The sequence below is a fragment of the Sycon ciliatum genome, chromosome 5, assembly GCF_964019385.1.
Source record: "Sycon ciliatum chromosome 5, ocSycCili1.1, whole genome shotgun sequence".
Classification (NCBI taxonomy): domain Eukaryota; kingdom Metazoa; phylum Porifera; class Calcarea; order Leucosolenida; family Sycettidae; genus Sycon; species Sycon ciliatum.
Window position 1 is genome coordinate 12,529,690 of NC_088647.1, and position 11,116 is coordinate 12,540,805.

The following is an 11,116-nucleotide window of genomic DNA, read 5'->3' on the forward strand; positions in this document are numbered from 1 at the left end:
TGCAGCAATGGCATCCTGTATCATGGCACCAGGATCGTCATTCCACCCAAGCAGCGTGCCTCTGTCCTTGCCACTCTACACGAAGGCCACCAGGGTGCCACGAAGTGTAAGGCATTAGCGCGAAACTCAGTGTGGTGGCCAGGCCTTGCCAAAGAAGTAGACGCACTGGTTGCAGCATGCCCCGTCTGCTGTAAACACCGCCTCCAGCACAGCGAGCCACTTCAGCCGGTTCCGCGCCCTCAGCTCCCATGGCACACCATTGGCTGTGATCTGATGGAGCATGATAGTAAAGTGTACCTCGTGGTAGTTGACTACTTCTCGCGATTTCTCGACGTCATCCCGCTGCGTTCCACGACGTCTGCCAGCATTGTCTCCAAGCTGCATGGTCTCTTCGCCACCCATGGCATCCCAGCATGCCTAGTAAGTGACAATGGTCCCCAGTTTGCAAGTGCGGACTTCCGTAGCTTTGCCCACTTGTACGACTTCAGTCACCGAACCTCCAGTCCTCGCTACCCCCAATCGAACGGCGAAGCAGAACGAGCTGTCCGAACTGCTAAGGAGCTTCTCAAGAAGAACCCGAGTCTGCCTGATGCTCTCCTAGCGTATCGCAACACGCCGCTAGCCAACGGCTTTGCGCCAGCTCAGCTCTTGTATGGTCGACGTATCCGCACGACCGTCATGACGTCTGCAGAGCAGCTTCACCCAGAATGGCCCGACATCACCGCTCTCCTGACCACTGAGTACACCCTGCAGGAGAAGCAGAAAGAGGTTTACGACAGCCGCCATGCTGCCCGACCTCTGCCGCCATTAGAGCCTGGTGACAAGGTGTGGATCCCAGACTTGAAGAAGGAAGGGAAAGTAGTGGAACGCCTGTCAAACCGTTCGTACAATGTGGAGACAAACACCGGCACTGTTCGTCGCAACCGCCGACACGTCATCAAGCAACCCTTGGACGACACCGCAGCTGTTGTTGATGTTGAGCCGAACACCGCTGACCAGCCAGCAGCGCCACGTCGTTCGGAACGGGCCACTCGAGGTGTCCCAGCAAACCGTTTGCTGGAACAGATGTGAACTGTGTATGCTAGTTGGATTCTGATCCATGATTGTGATCTCCATACTCGCCTTTACTTGTTCGCTTCTTTACGTACTGTACTTAAATTCTGTACTTATTGCTTCTTGCGATTACTTTCACTCGGTTTAGTCTAATAGAGGATTCTTTATCTCAGAGGGGAGATGTAGTGGATCTGGGTCCATATTTGTGTTATAGTGTTTGACCTTTGTCTATGCATTATTCTACCCCATTGCCATTTATGTCTGACTGGTGACATCATGCATACTACGCACGTGCACCGTACGACCTTGCGGCATTCACACTGTATGCTGATGGCAACTCATGCTACTTTATCTATAGGTTTTATTCTAGTAATTAGTTAGTTGAAAACAGGACGAAGTTGAGTGTTGTGTGTTTTAGATGACTGCGAAAGTCATTACACAGTCATGTACTTGAAAGAGTTCCAGTGCAGGAGCAACTCTCCTCGTGGCATATGAACATCGAAAATACAATTGCACACTGTCTGGGTGACACATACTGTGTGCATCATAACAGTTCTATTTGAAAGGCTGCCGTCACTGAGTCACTGAGTGGGTGATGTGATGTGGCTGCAACTGCCTGCTCCAGTGATCGCCGCGTGGTGGGTGGACACGGCCGTTCCAGAGACTAGACTCCCAGAATCAGGCATGTCCTCGAAACGGCCACAGTCTATTGGCACATGTACATGTATGTCACAGTGTGTCACTGTCAGTGTCACTATGTGCCACTACATGCACTGGGTATGAGACCAGTGAGAGAAGAAGTTGAGGCAGGGGGGGGGGGGGTGTAACAACACATGGCTGGTCAGATGGTGCGATTGTGCAGATGCCGGAGTCGCAATAAACCCGGTTTCCTGATACCAGTGTGACATGCTGTGTAGCTTGTTGATCGTGACGTTGACAGCATTGTGCAATGGTTTTGGAGTTTGGATAAACAGCATTTGACTCAACATTGACGAAGAGTCCGTAAACCTGTGTATGCACTCTTGCGTCTTGGAGTCTTGGTACTACAAGTACATGTAGACCGGCATTATTATCAGGTGTGATGATTGTAGTGTTTCGTACTTTAGTCTAACCAGACCAACCAGAGAGCCAAGACCTTAGTTCTAACTGTTGTACTACGATAAGACAAAGAACCTCGAACACATGCAATCTACTAGATATATACATACGGGCTAAAGTGGGAAGAAGGAATGGAATGCTAGATCATGTAAGTGGATCATGATGGTGGGAATGATATCGGAATGCATGTATGCATGGGCTTCATGCATCTAGTCACATGACACTACACCTCCCTTTCTTTGAGGTTGTAAGAGCAAATATGGCAGTAGATTAAGAAGATGGAGAAGATACATGTACCTAACTGACGACTTTGAAAATGAAAACAATAAGACCGTTGCAGAAGGGATCCATTACAGAGTTCTGAAAGCACTGGTCTGTCCGAGGGAGTATTCTAGTATAGTGCATTGTACATGTACATGTATATCCTCTCCTCTTACAAAGAAAAGACCTAAGGGTGTACAGAGGACACACAGGCACATGCAAGCCATTAGGAAAGAGAACAAGCAAGAGAGGGAGAGACAGAAGAGTGGAGTATGTTGTTTGGAGAGACCAACGTTAGAAGCGATCGGGAGCGTGAACGACACGGCCGCGAGCCGTGACATACTTATCAGGCTGGTCTTGAGCTGGAGGGGTCGATGGCAAGTTGGGAACTGCAGGACACGGCGGAGTAGAAGGTTGACTGGCTGGGGGATCAGGATCGGTAGTAGCGGCAGAGTGACCAGCAGGCGGCAACTGTTGCGGCGTTGGCATTGGGACAATGTGCCGCCGGTTGCGTCTGAACTGGCCCGATGGGGTTGCTACGATGTAGGAGCGCAAGGCTGGTTGGCTCATCACGTGGCCAGACTCTTCACGATCAGGTAGATACACCGGCTGTTGGGGACACAGAGACGGCAGTGTCCGGGCTGCATGGCGACTGGCATGGTTGGTGCTTTGGCGATCCTTTAAGAGCTGATCCGCGGCACGCAGGTCGCTCTGATCGACTGGATGCGACTGTCGCTGTGTTGGAGAGAGAGGTAAGAGTGACTGCAGCTGGCGGTTCATCAGAAGCTGGGCTGGACTCTTACCATTCTCCAAGGGAGTGTTGCGGTACGCGAGTAGTGCGAGGTGCCAATCAGTGCCCTGACGGAACAGACTTTTGACCGTGCGAACAGCACGCTCGGCCATGCCATTGGCTTGCGGATAGAGAGGGCTACTGGTGACGTGGCGGAAGCCATAGGTGGATGCAAACTGGGCAAATTCAGCACTGGTGAATTGCGGTCCGTTGTCGGTCGTTAGAGAGTCAGGGATGCCATGGCGAGCGAACAGTGACTTGAAATGGCTGACTGTACGAGCTGTGGAGAGCGAGGGCATGTCGAGGACCTCGATGAACCGAGAGTAGTAGTCGATGACGAGGAGGTGGTTGCGACCGTCGATGGTGAAGAAGTCTGCGGCCAGATGTTGCCAAGGAAACTCTGGGAGTGGAGTTGAGAGAAGAGGCTCGGGTGGCTGAGAGCGGTGTCGACTGCATTCTTCGCATGTTTGGACAAGAGTAGCTATGTCCGACGAGAGCGATGGCCACCATACGGAAGTGCGGGCCAGGCGTCGGCACTTGGTGATGCCCTGATGACCCTGGTGAAGGCGAGCCAGGATTTCTTGCTGGTGAGCGGGAGGTATGTAGAGACGCTGATCATACAGAATCAAGCCGTCGTCCGTGAGGCTGAAATGTGCGCTGTGCTCTATAAGAAACTGCACTACGGGAGGAGCATCGCTAGGAGCAGGCCAGCCGTGCTGCAGATACTCGATGATGCGAGCACAGCTATCGTCGTCGCTTTGCCATGCTGAAACCTCTTCCAGGCGTTGCGCAGTGGCAGGCAGAGCCTCAGTGACGTACGACACCATAGCAGCGGTCTCAGCCTCCGGTGTGGCAGTAGCGTCGGCATCTGTGCTGCGCAGAGGAGCTCGAGACAGAGCGTCGGCAATTGCGAGTTGTTTGCCAGGAGTGTGGATAATACTGTAGTCGTATCGAAGTAGCCGTAGACGAAACCGGAGGACCCGCGGAGGGAGGTCGTCAAGAGCACGGGTACCGAGCAGAGGGATGAGTGGCTTGTGATCCGTCTCAATGGTGAATGGCATGCCGAGGAGGTAGTGGGAGAGCCGGTCGCAGGCCCACGTTGCAGCCAGAGCCTTCTCGATTTGCGAATAGCGCGTTTCCGCTGGTGTGAGAGAGCGAGACAAATAGGCTACAGGACGGACGGACGCGTCGGGCTGGCGTTGTAGAAGCACTGCACCCAGGCCAAAGGAAGATGCATCAGCAGATACTGTAGTGTGGTAGTTGGGAGAGTACTTGGCCAGGACGGGCTCGTTACTCAGTGACGTCTTGATGCGGTCGAACGCGGCACACTGCTCAGCACCCCACTGCCACGGGGTGCCTTTGACGAGGAGAGACCTGAGAGGTTGCGTGATGGAGGCCAAGTCCGGAATGAACTTGCCTAGGTGGTTGGCCATGCCGAGCAGACGGCGGACGGAATGAACATCGGAGCAGGGAGAGAGCTCCTGGATCGCGTGGATCTTGTCTGGATCTGGACGGATGCCACAGCCATCAATCACGTGGCCCAGGAACTTGATCGAGGTAGCATGAAATTGACACTTCTCGCTGTTGAGCGTGACACCGGCGGATTGAAGACGGGCCAGAGCTGGTCGAAGGTTGTCGACCTCCTCCTCGAGGGTGGAGCCGAATGTGAGGACGTCGTCCATCATGCAGATGTTGCCAGGGAGGTCGCTGAGCAGATCTGACATCTGTTTCTGAAAATACTCGGGTGCCGAGGAGATGCCAAAGGGGAGCCGCGTGTAGCAGAATCTGCCGATGGGCGTGATGAAGGTGGTTAGAAGCTGCGACTCTGGCGCCAACGGAATTTGGTGAAACCCGCTGTTAGCGTCCAGCTTGGAGAATACCTTGGCATCACCGAGGCGAGCGAGGAGATGGTCCGTGGTAGGGAGAATGTGCCGTTCGCGCTTGACGGCTTTGTTGAGCCGTGTGAAGTCACCGCAGATGCGCACGCTGCCGTTTGGTTTTGGCACAACGACCATGCCGGCACACCAATCGGTCGGTTCGGACACTGGGCGAATGACGCCAGCGGCTTCCATGCGACGGAGGGCTTCAATAACCTTCGATTCCATGGGCAGAGCAACTCGCCGAGGAGTGGAGAGCGAGTATGGAGGAGCCTCATCGCGAAGTTGAATGGTGTGGAGAGGACCGAAGGTACCTAGGCCCGAGAACAGGTCAGGAAACTCAGCGGCAACAGGAGAGCGAGAGTCTGAAGCTGAGTCATTTGAGGTAGAGGTGGTCTCCAGGACGTTAGCAGGAGCAGGCAGGATGCCGAGTGCCTCAATGGCTGGACGTCCGAGCAGTGGAAGCTTGAGGTCGCGGACCACGTACACCTGGGTGGGCACGGAGTGAGACTGAGATGAGTGAGCTGTGCGCAGGTCAGCTGTAAACCGGCCACAAACATTGAGGCTTGTGTTGTCTGGGCCCCGGAGAGTACGGTTCGATGGGGCGAGCGAGATAGGCAAGTCCAGGGACGTGAACACTGTAGCTGGTATAGCAGTGACATCCGCACCCGTGTCGACCTTCATAGTTATGGTCTTGCCGTGCAGAAGCATAGGGAGATTCCAGCCTGTGCCATGGGTCAGGGTGCCCAGAAATGCGTCAGCAGAACTCACTGCCGAGCTAGAGGAATCACTGTGGCTGGAGAGAGAATGGACACCTGTGCCCCGCGGGGACTGATGAGTGCCCTGTCGTGCAGAAGAACCGGAGGAACCAGATGGTGGCGAAGAGCGGCACACTCGTTGAAAGTGGCCTGTCTTGCCACACCCTTTGCAGGTTACACGACTTGCAGGACATCGTGCGCGGGGATGTGTCTCGTATCCGCACCAGGGACAAGAATCAGATGATGGAGTCGAGTGGCGCGAGGAGCTGGGAGCATCACGCAGCGGAGGACGATCGCGACTAGAACGCAGCCGCCCCTGATCCTGGCGGACAGCAAACAACGACTGATCAGCTGCTGCACGTACCGTCGTTTGTTGCTCCTTGATGGCAGCGCTTTGGCGAGCGTGAGCCAGCGCCTTCTCCAGCGTCATATCCGAATCCATTTGCAGGCGTTCAGAAAGACGTGCATCTGCTAACCCTGCGATCAACCGGTCCCGGAGCATCTCATCGTGCATGGCCTTGAAGTTGCACCTATCTGCCAAGCGGTAGAGATCATTTACGAATGCATCTAGTGACTCCGTGGGCTGTTGGGTGCGCTGATGGAAACATGCACGTTCGTACACATAATTTCTCTTCTTGCCGAAGTGGGCAGTGAAACGCTCAGTGACTGTGGTAAATTTACTCACGTCATCCTCAGGTAGATGGAAACTGTCCAGTAGGTCGTCAGCTTGCTCGCCCATCGTGTAGAGGAGGGAGTTCACCTGGACCGACTCCGGTTGGGTGTGAAGACCAGACGCCTGACGATAGCGGTTAAAACGACGCAGCCAGCGGACCCACTGATCTGCAGCCTGGAAATTGAACGACGATGGAGGGGACACCTGTGAGAGGTGAACCATCCCCGGAAGAGAAACCTGGGCGGGCTCGGGCGCCGAAGAAGACGTAGAAGGCGCTCCACCGGAGGAGCTACCTGAACCACCATTGCTGCCTCCGCCACCGGCGGGGGAAGATCCGCGGGAAGCGGGCTGAACCGAGCTGGGGTCCGAAGAAGACATGGCTTCTGGACCGCTGCCACCATGTAGTGTTTCGTACTTTAGTCTAACCAGACCAACCAGAGAGCCAAGACCTTAGTTCTAACTGTTGTACTACGATAAGACAAAGAACCTCGAACACATGCAATCTACTAGATATATACATACGGGCTAAAGTGGGAAGGAGGAATGGAATGCTAGATCATGTAAGTGGATCATGATGGTGGGAATGATATCGGAATGCATGTATGCATGGGCTTCATGCATCTAGTCACATGACACTACAATGATGACAAGCCTTGCTTGTGAGTCACGTTACCAGTTGTGATGATGATAGCAGCATATCCCAGCCGGGTGCATGGAGGACACACTGAGTAAGAAACAGTGCTCCTGTCCATAAGCAGAAATAGGTTTGACTTCCTCAGTTCCTGGTAACTTTTTTAGTTACATGTACATGTATGGAGATACACACATGCGACAAGGCGGAGACACACACAGCAGGTGATAAGGAGGAGGACACAATGTGTTGAGAACAGTGTTCTTGACTACAACAGCATAAACCGGTTGCCAAAGTCCCGGTCTTGCCACCATCCGAACCGCATGGTGTCAAGCCCCGGTTCGGAGTTCAGACTCTATGCATTCTGGGGGTGGGGAATGCCCCCCCCCCAAAAAAAACCGGTTTGTTCCGGAGATCTGAATCTGCTACGCAGTTCGTCCTGTTCGTTGGTATCGGTGTATCCCGTGCAATGCTCTCTCAGCCGTTATCAAGTTCCTATTCTTGTCTTTTGTGTGGTTTAGGCATCGGCGGATACTACTAGCATAATAACTAGCATAATGACCCATGTGGGGAAGACCGGCACTGCCCTAGCATAAAGTCTCCAAATGTGACCTTGTCTAGCACAATCGATATGTGAAACTAGCACTACGTCCAGTCTGCTGTTGGCTCCACCGTGACAAGTAGTGCTATTTTAAAGTAGTCGTGTTTTTAGAGCGCAGGGAGACTCACTGCTGCTCCCTGCGAGGGAGACTCACTGCTGCTCCCTGCGAGGGAGACACACTGCTGCTCCCTGCGAGGGAGACTCACTGCTGCTCCCTGCGAGGGAGACTCACTGCTGCTCCCTGCGACGCTGGAAGCCCTCTGTACTGATGTAATGAAAGTGCAAGCATTTTTTCACTGTGTTCGCCCTGTGATACTGCCATATTCCGAGTGACTGCATAGGGAAGTTATTATTTCCCACCGCAAGGATAGCAATTTTGCAGCACTATCAGCACTGCTAGCATTATAACTAGCATAATTGCTGCAAATAACTAGCAGTGCCAGTAGCACAATTTCCACATATTATAACTAGCATTATCCGCCGGTGCCTACCGTGGTTTTGTTAATTTCTTACACCGGATGCACGATGGATGCACAGATACCAACGAACAGAAAAGGGACACACTATGTGGCAGATTCCAGATTGCCTGCACAAATCGAAAGTTTTTTTGGTGCGTTCCCCACCCCTAGAATAAAGAAGGTCCGAACCAGGGTTTGACCCCATACGGTTTAGATGGCTTCAAGACCGGGACTTTGGCAACCGGTTTATGGTTGTAGTCAAGACTCAAGAGCACTGTTCATGTTCTCAATATAAAACACAATAATAATATTACTGTGTTCTCCTCCTTGTCACCTGCTGTTATTCTCCCATCAAACAAGGCTTGCATACTATTGTCAGCAGACTATCACTATCATTATTGAGTCAGTGCATGTGTGTCATGTCGATTTTAGGCGCCACTCGACTCGACTCATACTCATACTCGTGTCGTGACGTGTCCGACTGTTGCTTGGCAACTGTTGCATAGCTCGCCGGCAATAGCAGATTTAGGCTGTCTTTATCACCATGATCACTGACTGTACTAAATCAGCCGGTGCATGGCATGGGCGGCAGTCACAGGCAGTGGTTCAACGCTGGTTGACATGAAGAGAACAACACATCGCCCGATCGCCTTGATCGGTACTGATTTGCGGACCTACTACACATGTAGTAACTCCGAAGAGGCGAAGTCCTTGCATGTTGCCAGATCAGAACATACCGACGCGAGTGCAACACATAATTTCACCAAAACCGTATTATCAATATCAGGACTGACCTTGGTTAGGGCGCTGTAGATCTCCCTCTGACCTAGTCTGTGCACGGCCTCGATGATAGAAATCCTTCCTGATAGCCTGATAGGCTCAGTGAAAGCCGGCAGAGCTGACAGGGAAAGCATTCAGGACCTGCATTTTGTGGTCGTGAGCCCTAGCTCTGTAGTAGGCTGTACAGCAAGGTTTGTAGTGACGACGCTAACCCAGTGGAATCACGGTATCATTTTCATCACTTGGTTGGGATTGTTGGCCCAAGAAGACTGCCCTTAGCCGTGTTGTACTTCTCAGTGCTAGCTATCCGCCAGCTTTCGGCATTGCTTCAGTTGAATCATTCGTTGTACCGATCAGAAGCTACACAAACACATTCGCTACGACATGGCTGCACCAAAGGAAGGAGGCCAGAAGCCGTCGTTGGACGCGCTGGCCCCAGATACACGCCGCTCGCTGCTGTTTGGACCGAGAGCCAGTACCAAGAATTTGACGGGTTCCAGGCAATCGTTCACGCGGAGCACGCTCAATATGTTCAATCCGGCTGCCAAAGACTCCACTGTTCAAGCACCACGAATTCTCTATGAACCAACATACAAAATGAAGCCAGATGTGAAGTTCAGTCCTGCAAAGGTAGGCTGCGGGAACAGCCAATGACGGCAATGTGCGGGCGCGGTTGCGGTTGCGTGTGCATGTGTGCGTGTGTGTGTGTGTGTGTGTATGTGTGAGAGAGAGAGTGAGTGAGTATGGTGCACTACTTGCATTGCATACCCAGGAACTCGGGAATCAACTAGGCCATTCGCGGAGTCACTATTGATCTGCGACACGGTTCTCCAAGTACGTTTTCCCAGAGACCTTGAACAGTTTGAAGTGTGCTTATAAATGTTAGGCATCATCGAATACTGTACTCTGTTTTACGCATGTATCCAAGTGAAATTGATGCGCCTAATTACTCACAAACCAGTCCTTTTGGGAAAGCGCGGACGAAGACCTCTAAATTCCCCTGGGAAATAGGGATTATTCTGCAGCACTAGAGAGGTTGCGCACAACACAGTTCCGTAGCGTTCGACGGATCAGGGAACGACGAAAAAGGCTACGGAAATCGGTTGATTCGGAGCTTGCGCAAAAGTTGGAATGTCTGGTTTTTCTGAGTACGGGAAATAGGTCTCAACGGTTAGGCATGCACTCAATGTACAGCAGTACACAGGTGCCGTACATTACTGGGTGGCGATAAGGTCATTGCAATGAAAGTGATTTTCATTGTTCAGGTCTTGTTCTGCCGTTGCCACAGGCTGTAACGGCCAAATCTTATGTTTCGTTGTGCGCAACCTCTCTATTCCCTGCATTATATCACTGTAGGTACTGTAAGGCGAATAAGAAGTGAAAGCTGTCTCTCCACTCACGTTTACTTCCGTTTCTGTGTACGAAACTAACCACTGGGCCTATGGATTTGTTTACAAATACACTGGTAACCTATGTGTGTACTGTTGTGTGGGTGGGTGTGTATGTGCTGTGTATGCGTGCTGTTGTGTAGGTGGAAGCTGTTGCAAAGCAAGCACTGGAGGAGAATCTCAAGGACATGAAGTATAGCCGAGAGACATGCAGACAAATGACCTTCACGCTGACCGAGCTTATCCGCAACAGAGTGAAAGAGTTGAACTACGAGCGTTACAAAATCGTCTGCATTGTCAACATTGGCTCGTTTCAAGACCAAGCCATGAAAGTAGTCAGCCGATGCCTTTGGGACCCGGAAACTGACACATTTGCCTCCGTGTCATTCCGTAATAAGACACTGTATGCGACGGCAATAGTGTATGGTGTATACTGGGAATAGCACGGCTGATACCAATCAGATCAACGACTTACTGCTTGCCAATCAGTGTTTGCAGATGCTATGATAGGTAACAGAATGCAGTAATGTGGATTGCAGAAGCCCTGGTCCGTGTCAAGACATTCGCCGCTATGGTAATGCGACGTACTCCAGCGCAGCCGTTAGATGACCGTTGCAGAGGAACTTGTTTGCCCAATAGTACTTTATTGGCAAAGGGAAAGATGTTCCACTCTAGGAATTTAAAGGCTGATAATAAATCCTGCGAATGAGTGTATACAAAAATTAATCATTTGTATCTAGGAGGAAAA

The 11,116-nt window shown here is 52.0% G+C and overlaps 3 protein-coding genes across 3 annotated transcripts; 2 read left to right on the top strand and 1 right to left on the bottom strand.

The window, feature by feature from the left end:
• Window positions 1-273: 273 nt before the first annotated feature.
• On the top strand, window positions 274-1,071 carry LOC135816796 (uncharacterized protein K02A2.6-like). Its single transcript, XM_065329897.1, has one exon. It carries the CDS (start codon window positions 274-276, stop codon window positions 1,069-1,071), a length of 798 nt encoding a protein of 265 aa, XP_065185969.1.
• Window positions 1,072-2,706: 1,635 nt separating this feature from the next.
• LOC135816797 (uncharacterized protein K02A2.6-like) lies at window positions 2,707-6,888 on the bottom strand. Its single transcript, XM_065329898.1, has one exon. It carries the CDS (start codon window positions 6,886-6,888, stop codon window positions 2,707-2,709), a length of 4,182 nt encoding a protein of 1,393 aa, XP_065185970.1.
• Window positions 6,889-8,967: 2,079 nt separating this feature from the next.
• LOC135817639 (dynein light chain Tctex-type 5-B-like) lies at window positions 8,968-10,831 on the top strand. The gene is made up of 2 exons (XM_065330862.1): window positions 8,968-9,610; window positions 10,512-10,831. The coding sequence occupies exons 1-2, from the start codon at window positions 9,365-9,367 to the stop codon at window positions 10,809-10,811; spliced, it is 546 nt and encodes a 181-aa protein (XP_065186934.1). The 5' UTR covers window positions 8,968-9,364; the 3' UTR covers window positions 10,812-10,831.
• The last annotated feature ends 285 nt before the right edge of the window (window positions 10,832-11,116 follow it).

Excerpts from the sequence above, each read along its gene's own strand:
- LOC135816796 (XM_065329897.1), top strand. The coding sequence starts at position 274 with ATGGAGCATGATAGTAAAGTGTACCTCGTGGTAGTTGACTACTTCTCG.
- LOC135816797 (XM_065329898.1), bottom strand. The coding sequence starts at position 6,888 with ATGTCTTCTTCGGACCCCAGCTCGGTTCAGCCCGCTTCCCGCGGATCT.
- LOC135817639 (XM_065330862.1), top strand. The coding sequence starts at position 9,365 with ATGGCTGCACCAAAGGAAGGAGGCCAGAAGCCGTCGTTGGACGCGCTG. Across the intron at positions 9,611-10,511 it reads TGAAGTTCAGTCCTGCAAAG|GTGGAAGCTGTTGCAAAGCA; the intron begins GTAGGCTGCGGG and ends GCTGTTGTGTAG.